This window comes from Giraffa tippelskirchi, chromosome 6 (genome assembly GCF_054371585.1).
Source record: "Giraffa tippelskirchi isolate mGirTip1 chromosome 6, T2T-mGirTip1v1.2.pri, whole genome shotgun sequence".
NCBI lineage: Eukaryota > Metazoa > Chordata > Mammalia > Artiodactyla > Giraffidae > Giraffa > Giraffa tippelskirchi.
The window spans coordinates 102,620,348-102,636,748 of NC_137280.1; the positions used below are offsets into that span (position 1 = coordinate 102,620,348).

Sequence of the window (16,401 nt, forward strand, 5' to 3'; positions counted from 1 at the left end):
TTCATATGCAGCTGCTCTTAAAGTCACAGAATGGGATGAGATCTTCTTGATTGTCTAGTCCAGAGGTCCCCAGCCCTTTTGGTACTTGGGACCAGTTTTGTGGAAGACAATTCTTCCACAGACTGGGGTGGGGGCGGGGAGGGGGGAAAGTTAGTGGATGATTCAAGCACATTACATTAATTGTGCACTTTATTTCTATTATTATTACATCAGCTCTACCTCAGATCATCAAGCTTTAGATCCTGGAGTTTGGGACCCCTGGTCTAGTCCAATCCCATTTTCATCACAAATAAGCCACACTGAGCTCCTGGTACTAGGAGTCAGTCTAGAGCCAGCACTTTAACACCAAGACCCCCAGAACCATCCTGTACCTCTGCTGCCTCTCAGATATTATAGAACATCGAAAGCTTCTAAAGCAGGCAGTGAAACTGTGGTATAAAAACTGTAGGTCCCAGCTCTACACTATTTTCAGGCTCAAGATGCAAAACCCTTTATTTCCTGCTTGTTTGTTTAATCTTCTCAAACACACTGAAAACATATTATCACCATGATTTTAACCTATCAAGTATTATCTGGGGAGGAACCTCAGCAAGATTTAATTTAAGGTCAAAGAACAGGGTAGGGGAAGCCATCATCACTTGGACTCATTCCAAAGTGGTTAATTACACTCTATCTGCCTAAATTACCCTGTTACTTTAATCAAATATGGTAATAATTATCATTTCTTATCTCTGCTCACTTCAGGAGTTTCAATCATCACCACTCCTGTGTCCCACCCCCAAGGGGTTGGGCAGAGAATGGTTTCTCTTCATTTGTGCCTTCTTTAGAAGAAACCCTCGTAGGTGGAAATTCTTAAACTCACACAACAAGGAAAGGAGAAGGGGAGAAGGGACAGATGATTCATGGAGTTATTCATTTTCCAAAGGGATGTTGTTCAGAATTTCTCTAATAACAAGCATCTCTTGTGTATTTTAAATGATTTAATTCTCCTTAATTTTACTTCGGGCTTCCCTGATATCTCGGTTGATAAAGAATCCACCTGCAATGCAGGAGATCCCGCTTTGATTCCTGCATTGGGAAGATCTGCTGGAGAAGGGAAAGGCTACCCACTTCAGTATTCTGGCCTGGAGAATTCCATGGACTACACAGTCCATGAGGTTGCAAAGAGTTGGACACAACTTCTAAGAATCACAAGTGCTGCCTTAAAATGAAGTATACTTTTATTTGAAAATAAATGAGTCAGTAGGTCTGGGGAGGGACCTGAGAGTCTCCAATTCCAAAAAGCTCCCAGCTGAGGTTCCTGCCACCACAGCTCCACAGACTCCACTCTGAGGAGCAAGACTGCAGGTGATTCCATGGCTCGGAACCACTGGTGACAGGTGGGTTTTAGTATAAGGAAAATCTGCAATGAGTACTACTGGGTCTTACTACCAAAAATTTTGTCCCTGAAACTCATCTTCCTCTCCCCAGTTCAATTCAAGTTCATTTCAGTTTTTGAAAATATAGGAGAATCTGTCACCTGCACCTTTATCTGTTCATTTTAATTTATACTCTTTTTCTCCATTCTTATAAAACAAATTCTACTTTTCTTTAACCTTTCTTCAAAGAATCATTATCTGGCCATATAACAGAAAATTTATCAATGAGAAGATTGTAGCTGTCAACTTTTTCTTTTTAGTAGTTCATAGCAAAAACATAGGCAGGAGAAAATCTCCATCATTTTCCTATTTTTTCACATTGAATTTCCTTCCCCATTAGTATTTTATCAGTTACTCCAATCACTTGTACAACAGTGAAATTATGTTAAGTTTAGAGTCTCCCCTGCTCAGAAAGCCCACAGGCAACAAGAAACACCCAGAACAGCCAAAAATAAATAAATTCATTCATTCGTTAAAAAAAGAGACTCACGCAAGATCACTGGACTCCTTCAATGAAACAAAAAAAACACACAGGATTATTCTAAGCTAGTACTCTTTCTTATATTTAATAAGGCCTTTTTGTCCATGACAATTATAAGATAGGGCAATGTAAAAACAAACCGGAGGAAGTGTCTTTTTCATGTTTTCTTTAAATGAAAAGTTAAACGTTCATCTAGACCCATATTTCAAATTGATCTTATCGATACAACATGACAAAACCACACTAATCTCTTCCCTGTCAAATCAGCTCTCTTCTTTTTATCTCTCCATATGTGATCACCAGCCCAACAGACACGAGTTTGAGCAAACTCCAAGAGATGGTGAAGGACAGGGAAACCTGGCGTGGTACAGTTCATGGGGTCACAAAGAGTCAAACATGACAGCAACTCAACAACGTCCAATGACACGCCCACTCTTCCACACAGCAGGTTCTATATCAGTCTTTTCTGTCTCTTTCACATCCACAGTTAATGTATTACCAAGATCTCTTGATTTTTATTTCACAGTACCTAACAAATTTGATTTTTTCTCCCATTTCAAATCTATCATCCTCCAAGAAGTTCAACTACCAATGGACTCTCCCTTTTCTAAATCTGATATGTTATTATCTATGTATTCATCAATTTATTTTTATTACTATAATCCTATTTATTACATACTTTGCTGGTGAAATGTTTTATGGGACGTTCTATGAAAATTATAAAAATAGGCATTCCCTCCTTCTAAATTCTGTATAATATAGTTAATATCAAATATATAGAACTTTATTACGTATACATATTTCCACTTAAAGTTTCATAATGATAAGACTCTATCATTCATAAGACTCTATTGATCAATCAGGAAAATATGTTTTGTTACCCTGCCGTAATACTGCCAGCAGAGATGGGGATGGGCCCTCACTGAAAACTAACACTGTGAATGAGGAATCAGTGTGTCCTGGAATAATACAGCTGCCATGCCTGAAAAACTCTGAGTTTTGAGCATCCTTCCAGTGGATGACACAGTGACTGGAATGTATGCTCTGTGCTGTACTCCTCTTGGTACTGAGGGTGACAGGAAAAAGAGACTAAGAGTTTAATGTCATTGCATTTACATCTGTTACAACTACATACTACTCTCTAGTACTTGACACCTTCTATATGTTTAAAAACCTGCAAGTGCAATGTTCATTTTTGATAAAGAAACATGTACACACTTTTTTAGGAAGACAAGTAACAGAGTAAACTGCATTTAACTGCACTTCAGTATCACTAGATAGTTTGTGCTATTTCTGTGTTCCAAAAGGTACTGGAAGTTAACCCAGATCTGGAGACTCCATCATTTGCTTTCATATAATCTAGTCAATCTTGCCCTGCTCCTGTATTGTATCGATGCTAAACTTATTGGGTACAGTCCTTAGTGGTCTGCATGGCACTGGTTTCAAACTACCTTCCATCCTAGAACCCCTGCCAACCACTGTTATCCACTGGTCTCATTCAAGTCTTCAAGGACATCTCAGGTGACAGTACTTCTCTAAGGCCAAGGTGAATTATACTATCTAATTTATTACATATAATGAAAGATTTTTACATGAAAGCAATTTTATAATCTCTTCTCAAATTCTAATTTTATATGCGGTACTGATATTGATAGCATACAAAGGAATCTATCAGAAATTATTTCTCAGACTGCTTTCAAAACTATTACCTTTCCCAGTGGCTACACACATTGGGATCTTCAAGGTTCAGAGATGATGCCATCCTGATCCAGTGGCATAACAATAAACAGATAAAACCCAGGCATGAGTTCGAGGAAATAACCATTGTTCCTGAAGAACAACCTACAAGAAAAAGAAATTCAAATTAAAGATGCATTAAAATGACCCCCAAAGAACTCTTTTCAGTACAGTAACTATAAAGTGCCAGTTGTCACTAGGGCTGAAACATGAATAATGAGACTTAGATTTAAATAGATGGGTCACCAGCTTTCATGGTCCAGGAGAGAGAGATATTTCTTATGTTGTCAGGATGGCCACTATTTTGTAAATTACTAAAAAGTGCAAATCATCATTAATTGCCACCATAACAAAAGACCTTCTCATCCATGCCAGCCGACATTAAAGGAATCTACCAGAACAACTCAGGGCAACACAGGCTTCCAGATTCTCTCAGCAGGCATATTTCCCTTCTGGAAGGAGAGGGCACACAGAGGAATCTGGCCTCCTTTGTCCTAGAGGATAAATAATGGAACAGAAGGTCCATTGACTCAAGAGAGAGGCACCTCAGGCTTAAACTGAGGGTCATTCAGTAATTCATTCCTGTGCAAATACTGGACGTAAAACACAGATCTAGTTCTTGTTCCTGCCCACTACGATCTTTATAATTTAGTAATCGTGACACACATTTCTTATATTTAGTGTTTCTGTCCCACCATCTGCTGAACAGAAACTAAACCAGTTGTTTTATAGAGGTTTCTACATAGGTGTACAGATAAAAAGTGTAAAGCTGTTCGGAGGTCAGTATTAGAAAAAAATGAACCTGGTATTATTGTTGAGAGAAGGAAAGACCAAAAGAGGAAAAACAAATAGCAACACATCTACAAAAGAGTTAAGCCCACAAAGGAGATACAAGAGGGAGGAGGAGAATGTTCAAGGCAGAGGGGACAGAGGTAAGGGAGGATCAGGCACACTTACTGAGCTCATACTAGCTCAGCTGGAGAAAGATATGGGGTGGCAGGGGCACATCACCATGGATTTTATAAGACATGGCAAAGTCTGTGAACCTCATCCAAGGATTACAGAGAGCTAGGTAGAGGTTGGGAAGAGGTTGGTAGCTAGAGCTAGGGAAGGGTACAGGGTGACATTAGAGAGACTACTGGCTGCAGGGGGAGCATGAACCGCAGGTACAGACTATTAGAGGGAGGTCAGGTGAGAGGTGACTAAGGGTGAAATAGGGAAGTAACACTGGGGTTGCAGGGAACTGAGTGAATATGGGAGTTTTTCAGGAGGTGAAATGGACAGGATTTGGTGACTGAATGTGGGAGTCAGAGCAAGGAGGGACGCCTGTTACAGCCCCTTGAGCGGAGGGTGAGCCACTCATGGAGATGGAAGCACAGAAGCTCTCTTCCTGAGAGGCAGGGGAGGGCCATGGTGGGGGGAACTTGGCACTTAATGAGGAGGGAAAGGTTGTCTCACTAAATAAAATGGCTTCATACAATAATTATAAAAATAGACATGGAATTAGAAATAGCTGATCCAGGACCTCCCTGGCAGTTCAGTGGTTAAGAATCAGCGCTTCCAATGCAAGGGGTGGGCAGTGAAGGGGGAGAGGGGAGGGTTGATCCCGAGTCAGGGAAGTAAGATCCCACATGCCATGCAGCTCCTGCCAAAAAGGTGATCCATTTGCAAATTAAAAAGAAGGCAAGCATTAGCCTTCCTGTTGGTAAACCAGTGAAACTAGTAAAAATTGACCAGATTATGGGGCCCAGCAGTTACTTTCTGGGTGATAGCTGGCATTCTGAGAAGTTACAGTAACTTTCTATACCAGGAGGTTACCAGGTTTTAGTACCTGGGAACAAAATTTATTGAATGATAATCTTGGGGTTTTAAAAGGCAAGTTTGTCTTAAATAAGCAATAAACAACAACACTGGCAAACACTGAACCTTAGGAAACAGTTTATCCTTCAAATTCAAGAAAACAGAACCATGAAGAAACATTAATTTTTTTAAAATCAAAACTGTTTATAAGCACAAGTATATACAGTATATTAGTACTGCAGCCCACCAGGCACCTTGTCTATGGGATTTCCCAGGCAAGAATACTGGAGTGGGTTGCCATTTCCTTCTCCAGTTATGACAGGTTATCTATCTCTAATCCACAAAGGCTAAAACAAAAGAAAATGTTTGATTTGAAATATGGATAAATGTCATGAATTCATAGGATAATTAAAAGATAGTGTAAGCCACTGTGAGAAGTAGTAAAATCTTTAAAAGGGGGATTCTAATCATCACGAAGTAATTCCAACATACAAAGCATAAATGACTAGCCAAAATATGGCTTATAAATTAATTCAAATTACAGATGTTTCTCACAGGCTAATTATCATGAAGTTGTACAATCTGAAGCTTAACATTATATAATTAAAGAAGCTATTCTGCTTAACAGGAATAAACAAAAAGTAATGATAATGATGATGATAAACAACAACAGCTAACATTTCCTGACCGGTTACTGTGTGCTAGGCACAGTACTGAACCTTTCACATGAATTATCTTTTTAATCCACACAGTAACTTAAGTAGGCATTTTTACCATCCCCGTTTCACAGCTGAAGACACACCATATATTGTAATGTTTTCCTCATCCATCAAAAAAGTAATCCTTTCATATAATATCTGGTTGTAACAAATAAGCATGACAAATATCTCTGTCTCATTGCCTTATCTATACCAGGTAAATATTCTGTTTCAACGAAGTATGAAGTATGCATCTTAACTTTCATCCTTTCCTCCAAGACGAAACAAGAGCCAGTCAACAGTAATCTACCATCCACTCACAAACAATTATCCCAAATTGGAAAGTTTATATCCTGAGTCACCATCTCAGACTCAACCCATCCATTTCCCAATTAGAAATGTTTAGTCTGTACAAAGTTGGAAACTGCTGGAGGCAATGAATCAAACTGCCAAGAAAAGGGAAGAGTCTGTTCTCTTTGAAGGCAAAAATTCCAGCGTTAATTTGGTATCTCTTTTTGCTTTGCACTTGATCCACTGCCCTGTGAAGGCTTTAACCTCTCTACAGGGATGGCAGAGAAAAAAAAACAAAAAGTAGAAGAATTTGGTCATCTCCTTATCGCTTCTGAAATTCAGCACAGAGAAAAATCAAACTTCACTGCAAAGCTACTGGTGGTGTTCATGGAAGGGAAAATATCAGTACATTTATAGCAAGATTGAGTATATGTAGCTCAGCCTTATTCCCAAAGCATTTTCCAAGTCAAAATTAGAAAATTAGCTGAGTTTTAGAACAATCTACCTTGAAGTATACAATAGTCAAAGCAAAAAATTGCTAGATCAAGAAGGGAAGGTGCAAATTCACATGAAGTGATTAAAATCACTTGAGAAAATAATTCCAATATCATACATGGTAGGGGGAGAAGATCTTTCACAAACGTGTCAAAGCGCTATAAAGGAGTGTAGAAATGCAATATTTCCCTATATTCAGAAACATGGGCGGTCCTTCCTTTTGTTTGTCTTGTCACTGATAGGCAATCAAAACAAGCGGATAGGGCATTTCATATACTCTTTTCCCTATTTGATTTGCTTTCTTTCATAGGCTTTGAGGAGTAAATGTGTGTACCTTTTTTTCCTTTGTGTCTACCCTGAAGGAAGAAAGTTCCATGAACATTTTTCTTCAAAGCCGTATCATCTTGTCTGAGACTATAATCTTTCCACTTTAGGGTGTACATGAAAACAAAATACAATCCTTTAAAAATAGCATTATTTCAATTGAAAAAAAAGGCAACACAGATATGCCTTCTTGAAACAGACATTTTAAAAATATTCAAAACTCTAAATTGGTTGTTAAACTACCCCTACCTACGCAGTCTTTGCCTTCAAAATGTGGTTACATTTAACAAAATTTTAAACATAAAAAAAAGTCATTTGCATGAACCCCCTAGTGTCAGACTTGATTGCATTCCATATCATTCACTTAATTATGATGGAAAAATCAAAACAGAAAATCAGTACAACTGATTAGCATTGCTAAAGTGCTCCTGTTAGAAAGAGGAAACACAGCAGGTAGTTAACTCTTACTGCCTACTCTGAAGGCAGGCTTTGCTCATTCTGATACAAAAACTGCAGTAAACAATCAGGTTGAATAAAATCATCACCATGGATGAGTCTGCATTGTGATGACAGGGAGCAGTTTCTCCATCAGTGTGTTAGGGAGAAATAAATAACGGGGCGTTGACTTTCTAATTTATTTTTGCAACAACAGAAGGATAAATGATTCCAGACAATTCTTTCTGGCTCTAAAATCTATCTCTTTGCTAGAAACATGAAGTGCACACATAGAAATAATGTAGGGGCCCTCACCCAGCGTTTTTTCAAGCTCACTACTCTAAAATGCTCTCATAGTTCTCTAGATGAAGTGATTTATTATGAACAGCCACATTCTCATAATTTCACACCCCTCCCCCAGGGTACCAAAGAGCCACCTAGTCCACTGATCACTCTATCATGTCATCTACAAGTGTTAAAAGTGTTAGCCGCTCAGTCATGTCTGACTCTGTGAAACTCCATGGATTGTAGCCCACCAGGCTCCTCTGTCCATGAAATTTTCCAGGCAAGAATACTGGAATGGTTAGCTCTTTCCTTCTCCAGGGGATCTTCCCAAAGCAGGGATCGAATCTGGGTCTCCCATATTACAGGCAGATTCTTTATCGTCTGAGCTACCAGGGAAGCCCTCATGTTATGTATAAAGGATGTACTAACTTTACCTTGAACCACACAGAAAGGCTGCCTAGATGTGCTGTGTTCTTCCTGGAGCTCTGAGTCTGTGAATAGCACATCAGAGGTCCAGCTTCAGGGTATTTAAGATGTCAAAAGAGTAATGCTTGCCCGGTTGCCCCAAGAACAACCTCAGATGAAAACTTCCATGGAAATACTACTTTACTTATAAAAGGAATCCTTGAGGCACTGTCCTGATTTCTATTTTCACCATCCAAAGCTAGTTATTTTAACAACATTTTACTTTACTCAAGCGTAACTATTCACTGGAGACAGTACAATGCTATCCATTTTTGTCTGGGCCTTCTCACGTCATGTTGCTAACATCAAATACCACATCCAAGATATGCTTCTAAGTCAAAATAAATCATGTTGCGATGGCAGCCACCCAGTATTCCTTGGAAGCTTCTAAAAATAAAAGGTAAATGAGTGTGGCTGTTAACATTTAATAAAAGAAAAATATTCTCAAGTCCTACTTTATAAACTTAAAAAGGTTTTATAATCAACCAATAAATAAATAAAAAAACCCTATATATTAGCATGAACTGGGTATTCTGGCATTCACTGAGCACTTTACATCAAGCAAAAACTGGGCAACCCCCCTGAGGATGCCAGCCACTGAATTACCTGAGGGGGCTCACACCACACACAATGAGGGGGCCACAACAGACCATCTCAAGGAACAGCCATGATTAAGGATTAAGACTGCAGGATCTGCTAGGGGTACACAGTGGTATAGTCTTACCTCCTTAAGCAGCCAATCCCACAGGTGTAATTAGGTGGCATTCAGGGGGAGTTAGGGGGAGGCCATAGTCTCCACTTATCATCAACTCTGGAAAGTATCCTACAACATCCCTATAAATCCGTGTCCTACAACATATGGGGGAAAATCCACATACAATACTCACTGAGGATCTAAGCACAAGCAACTGTGAGGAGTATTATGCCTTAAAAGGCATGGTCTCTAGCTTTAATAGTATAAAATCTACTAGGGAGAAAGATTATAAGTAAAATTATTTGCCAGATGAGTCAGTGCAGAAAGAATATGCCAAGAGTTTTACGATGAAAAAAAAAAAATCAATGTGAACAATGAAGGCTCATAAAAGAGGTCAAACTTAAAAGGAAGTTTTTAAAAAGAAAAGAACTAGAAATCACTGAGTGTACCCCTCGTGCCTCACACCTCTCAGATGTAATTTCATTGGCTGAGATTAAATGCTTTACCTGAAATCAATTAAAACAGAGTAGTGATTTGAACAGGGCTGGCTGAGACAGCAATGTCTGCTATCTGCCCTGGGTATCATTTCAGGATTAAAGGAAGACTTTGGGTAAAAATGAATGAAAAGGGGAAGGCCATGAGGCAGAGAGAAAAGCCTGAGCCAAGCCTTGAGAGTGGACAAAAGAGGTCTTATAAGGAACTGTGAGCAGCAGTGCTATAAAGGAAGGAGAGCTTTTTGATGAAGGGGCTTGAACTTCAGGCTAAGGAGTTCAGATGGATGTTATCCTGTCTGCAGTGGAAAACACTTGAGTTTTTGAGCAGGGAGCATTATTTGATGACAGAGGCATTTTAGAGATTAACACAGAGTAGGTGTTCAAATAGATTTAGGTGAGAAATAGTAGGTGAGAAACAGATTTAAGGGACTAGATCTGAGAGAGTGCCTGATGAACTATGGACGGAGGTTCGTGACATTGTACAGGAGACAGGGATCAAGACCATCCCCATGGAAAAGAAATGCAAAGAAGCAAAATGGCTGTCTGAGGAGGCCTTACAAATAGCTGTGAAAAGAAGAAAAGCAAAAAGCAAAGGAGAAAAGGAAACATATTCCCATTTGAATGCAGAGTTCCAAAGAATAGCAAGGAGAGATAAGAAACCATTCCTCAGTGATCAGTGCAAAGAAATAGAGGAAAATAATAGAATGGAGATCTCTACAAGAAAATTAGAGATACCAAGGGAACATTTCATGCAAAGATGAGCTGGGCTCAATAAAGGACAGAAATGGTATGGACCTAACAGAAGCAGAAGATATTAAGAAGAGGTGGCAAGAATACACAGAAGAACTGTACAAAAAAGATCTTCACGACCCAGATAATCATGATGGTGTGATCACTCACCTAGAACCAGACATCCTGGAATGTGAAATCAAGTGAGCCTTAGAAAGCATCACTATGAAGAAAGCTAGTGGAGGTGATGGAATTCCAGTTGAGCTATTTCAAACCCTAAAAGATGATGCTATGGAAGTGCTGCACTCAATACGCCAGCAAATTTGGATAACTCAGCACTGGCCACAGGCCTAGAAAATGTCAGTTTTCACTCCAATCCCAAAGAAAGGCAATACCAAAGAATGCTCAAACTACCACACAATTGCACTCATCTCACACGCTAGTAAAGTAATGCTCAAAATTCTCCAAGCCAGGCTTCAGTAATACGTCAACCATGAACTTCCAGATGTTCAAGCTGGTTTTAGAAAAGGCAGAGGAACCAGAGATCAAATTGCCAACATCCGCTGGATCATCAAAAAAGCAAGAGAGTGCCAGAAAAACATCTATTTCTGCTTTATTGATTACGCCAAAGCCTTTGACTATGTGGATCACAACAAACTGTGGAAAATTCTGTAAGAGATGGGAATACCAGGCCACCTGACCTGCCTCTTGAGAAATCTGTATGCAGGTCAGGAAGCAACAGTTAGAACTGGACATGGAACAACAGACTGGTTCCAAATAGGAAAAGGCGTACGTCAAGGCTGTATATTGTCACCTTGCTTATTTAACTTATATGCAGAGTACATCATGAGAAATGCTGGGCTGGATGAAGCACCAGCTGGAATCAACATTGCTGGGAGAAATATCAATAACCTCAGATATGGAGATGACACCATCCTTATGGCAGAAAGTGAAGAAGAACTAAAGAGCCTCTTGATGAAAGTGAAAGAGGAGAGTGAAAAAGTTGGCTTAAAGCTCAACATTCAGAAAACTAAGATCATGGCATCTGATCCCATCACTTTATGGGAAATAGATGGGGAAACAGTGGAAACAGTGGCAGACTTTATTTTGGGGGGCTCCAAAATCACTGCAGATAGTGACTGTAGCCATGAAATTAAAAGATACTTACTCCTTGGAAAAAAGTTATGACCAACCGAGATAGCATGTTAAAAAGCAGAGTCATTACTTTGCCAACAAAGGTCCATCTAGTCAAGGCTATGGTTTTCCCAGTAGTCATGTATGGATGTGAGAGTTGGACGGTGAAGAAAGCTGAGCACCGAAGAACTGATGCTTTTGAACTGTGGTGTTGGAGAAGACTCTTGAAGAGTCCATTGGACTGCAAGGAGATCCAACCAGTCCATCCTAAAGGAAATCAGTCCTGAATATTCATTGGAAGGACTGATGTTGAAGCTGAAACTCCAATACTTTGGCCACCTGATATGAAGAACTGACTTGTTTGAGAAGATCCTGATGCTGGGAAAGATTGAAGGCAGGAGGAGAAGAGGACGACAGAGGATGAGATGATTGGATGTCATCACCGACTCAATGGACATGAGTTTGGGTAAACTCCAGGAGTTGGTGATGGACAGGGAGGTCTGGCGTGCTGCAGTTCATGGGGTTGCAAAGAGTCAGACACGACTGTGCGACTGAACTGAACTGAAATAAACTGAGGTGTTCAAAATCCAACCAAGGAAACAGCCTCAGCCTCCTGCAGGCAAAGAAAATGGGTGCATTCAGGTGTAGGGTGGAACTGCCTGTCCAAGGTTGGTTGGTCGTCTAAGGAATAGGAAATACTTGAGAAACCAATGAAAGAAAGTATTGACAGGATTGGGAGAAATAATATAAAATAGGGTCAATATTAGGGAGAGTTATTTTGGGTTTAAACAATTTTCTATCCCAGTTATATTTTCTCAGTCTAGTCTATTTTAATCTCCCACTGGAAAAAAAAATACATCTCTTCTTTAATAGAAAAAGACTTCAACTACTACTTCTCATCCCAGAATTTACTGAATAAAATTATCTATTTTCCTAAATGTCTCAGAATTTAACATTCCTCAGTAACATTCCTACCTATTCTTCCCAACATGAAGAATACTAATTTTTTGGCCTGTCCAAAAACAACAACAACAAAAGCTCTATATGTCTTTTATAAGATACACTCTTTCCCTTTTACAACAATTATGCTTTGGCAGTGCTAAGTACACCCTATTGTTGTCGCCAGCCTGCCAAATGGCCACCAATGAATTCTGTCTTGTGTAAACCCTTCTTACAATGAATAGACTTATGTAACCAACTAGATATTATAAAACTGAGCGAATAGAACTTCCACACTTAGGTCATCAAAGGCACCACAGTTTCCATCTTGCTTTGTGGATCACCTCTGTAGGAAACCAGCTGCCACATTATTAGGACACTCAAGCATCAGCTGAGGCCTCCTGCCAACAGCCGTGTGAGTGGATCCTCCAGCCCCTGTCCACCTTCAGATGACTGCAGCCCTTGCTGACATACTGGTTACAACCTCATGAGACCCTGAGCCAGAACCACTAACCAAGCTTCTCTCAAATTCCTGACCCACCTACGCTGCAAGATAATAAATGTTTGTTGTTTTAAGCCCCTAAGTTTTGAGGTATTTTGTTACACAGCAATAGAGATCCAATATGCCTATATTTCAAATATGTCTAATGTAGAAAGTATTTTGACATCCCAAACAGTTCTCAAAGATGCCCACCATTCATTGGCATCTTCACCATCAGTTGTCCATGGAAGAAACCACCCCCAATGCTTCTGGAATCTTTTCTCTGCGTTAAGACTCCTGTCAAGAGCTCACCATCTTCCAATTACAGTTTAACTTACTGTGTCCCCAGAGGCATGACCTCACAAAGCCTGCGTCTTCAGGTACATCTGCCACTTTTCCACACAAAGCACGGTCCCAAATTATGCTGCCATTTATTCTTAATCATTTAACATCTGACTGTCCAGAGGAATTAACCGGCTTCACAGTAACTCAGAGAGTTTATCAAGTGCTCTGTGCAATGTCATTTGTAAAATATTAAGTGAATGGATTCTGGACTCTTCCCTAGGTAATTTTTCATCTACAAATAAATTTTCCTTTATTCCTAGTTTTCTATAATTATCTTTGATTAGATGATATATAAAATTTGTTACATTTTGTTAACACTTCATTTTAAAATAATTTCAAATGTACTTGAAAGCCACAAGAATAGAACAAAGAGACTCACCAGTTGCTAACATTTACTTTATCACTATCTACCCACACATATATAGGCAATATATATACATTTTATTAACCATTTGAAAGTAAATTGAGTAAACTGTATATATACTAATACTTCTAAGTACTTCAATTTACATTTCCTAAGAATAAGAATGTTCCCCCATATAGTCCAATTGTCTAAGTGAGAAAATTTAACACCGATGCAATACTACCATCTAATCTGTAGACCTATTTCAAATTTCATTATGTCCTAATAATGTACTTATTTTAACAATCTTTCACACAGACACTTTTCAAAGCCTTTTCTGACAAACAAACATTTGTTCTCTCAATCAGCAAACAGTGGTGAAGGCGATCTCTGCCCTCAATGAGTTTACAACATAATGTGAGAGGTCTATCATTGTCGTTCAGTTGCCAAGTCATGTCTGACCCTCTGCGATCCCATTGAGTTGGTTGTATCATAACAAGACAATAAAAACTGTGATTAGGGTCCAAATAAGTTACAAAATAAGTATGGGAGTTTGGAAAGTATTTCGAGCTGGTGAGCAGGTATAAGAAGTGCCATATTGAGGACTGTGCTGGGTAGATGGAGCAGAAGAGGTTGCACCAGAAGAAACTAGGAGGTGCAAAAGCAACAGAAAGCAGATTTCCAGAGGGAAGAGCCAATGGGCAAGGCTGTCTGGACCACAGAGTGGAAACGCTTATGAATGCAAGAGAAACTATAGAGACAGGCCAGGGATGGTACTGAATATTATGGTTTAAGATTCACTCAAGATAAAATATCCAAACACAGCATGAGACCTCAGGCAGCCTAAGAATAAATGTATATAAGAAAAATGAACTAGAAAATAAAATTTGATCAGCCCAGAAAGAAAGGGAGACTTACTGCTTTTTGTTTTCTTTCAACCAACACCACTGATTAAAGAAGCTGAACATTTCAGGTTTGACCAATCCCTTGACACAATACAAACAGGAAAAAAAAATCCAGTGGAAACAGAATGAATAACAAAAGAAGCTAATCTCCTTTAGAAAGGAAAATTCAAATTAAAATAAAGGGTGGCGGTGGTTTAGTCACGTCCGACTCTTTGCGGACCCCATGGACTATAGCTCACCAGGTTCCTCTGTCCAAGGTATTTTCCAGGCAAGAATACTGGAGTGGGTTGCCATTTCCCTCTTGAGGGGATCTTCCCCACACAGGAATTGAACCTGGGACAGGTTCCTGGAGAAGGGACAGGCTACCCACTCCAGTATTCTTGGGCTTCTCTGGTGGCTCACCTGGTAAGGAACCCAACTGCAATGTGGGAGACCTGGGTTTAATCCCTGGGTTGGGAAGATCCCCTGGAGAAGGGAAAGGCTACACACTCCAGTATTCCAGCCTGGAGAATTCCATGGACTGTATAGTTCATGGGGTTGCAAGGAATCAGACACGACTGAGCGACTGTCACTTTCACTCCTACACTGCAGGCAGATTCTTTACCAACTAAGCCACCAGGAGGGTAAGAGGAGAAATTAGAGTTCTCTGATGTGCAACAGGATACCTGAGTGTCAGCAGAATCTTAAGTCTCTCCTTTCCCCTTCCGGGGGTAGGGGAAAGACAAAGATAATAGTATTTGCACAATTTCTCTCTCAGAAGGGTCCTTTTCAGTGGCACATACTGCTATAGTAGGATAGATGATGGTCATTCTGCACCATCGCTGGCATGACAAGGGACACCTAATGTCACCTGCTTGCCCAACTCTAGGTCACTGTGCTAACCCTCAGTTCCTGAGCTACTCAACCATTAGGCACATCTGAGCAATCCAAGTCAAGCCTTCCTTCCCTCCAAGGTCATTTCTTAGAATAGAAAATACAGAGGAACACAAACCCCATAAGGAGAAGAATTGCTATGGAATTAAGATGTTAGGCAGAGGATGAGATGATTGGATGGCATCACCAACTCAATGGACATGAGTCTGAGTAAGCTCTGGGAGTTGGTGATGAACAGGGAAGCCTGGTCTACTGCAGTCCACGGAGTCACAAAGAGTCAGACACAACTGAGTGACTAAACTGAACTGAAGATGTTAGAAAATTTCCCTGTCAATTGCATCTATCTAGATTTTATTAAGGCAAACACACACAGAGTATTGCTCTACTTTTAATACTTCATGACAGGCTATATAATTGAAGTTTTTAACTTTCATTTGGCTCCCCCAAATTTTTCAGGGCACTACATATGTCCTGGGTCCACAGGGCTTTTGTGCTAAAAAAAAAAAAAGGAACAGAAAGTTACAGTTTAAGGCTTTATGAAATCAAATCAAAATTCTTTCATTTTATGGATGGAATATTGAAGCCCTAATGATGGATGACTCCACCATGATCACAGAGCTAGTTTGTGAGTGGTTCAAAACTAGAACTCAGAACTCAGGTTTCTTAACTCCAGTCAAACTACCTCTCCATCAGGTATAACAGTCATACTCTTTCTAAAATAATACTCTATCTGTGCACTGGAGCCTCTTAAAATGCAAATTCATTCAAAGTTAGATTTCCAAGTGACTAAGCTATTTCCTGGTCAAAACTGAAAATGTGAATTAGACTTCCAAGTGACTAAGCTATTTTTTGGTCAAAACTGAAAATGTAAATTTCCATGTTTAGACTGCCCAGATGTTTCAAATACTCTGTGACAACACAACTCCATGGCCATTCTTCCCTGGGCTACTCAGTTCAGAACCACTAATCCAGACCAGGATGTGGAGTGACCACAGACATCTCTAGCAGCAGGCAGTGCCACAAAAAGAGTCTGGA

The 16,401-nt window shown here is 39.7% G+C and overlaps 1 protein-coding gene across 6 annotated transcripts in view; it reads right to left on the reverse strand.

The window, feature by feature from the left end:
- MEGF10 (multiple EGF like domains 10) overlaps nt 1–16,401 on the reverse strand; it is a 536,959-nt gene that overhangs the window by 122,711 nt on the left and 397,847 nt on the right. For all 6 annotated transcript variants that reach the window (XM_081504090.1, XM_081504085.1, XM_081504088.1 and 3 more), the window contains one exon: nt 3,609–3,741. In XM_081504090.1, the coding sequence (XP_081360216.1) occupies nt 3,609–3,724 (116 nt within the window). In that variant the 5' untranslated portion in view covers nt 3,725–3,741. The remainder of the gene's footprint in view (nt 1–3,608; nt 3,742–16,401) is intronic.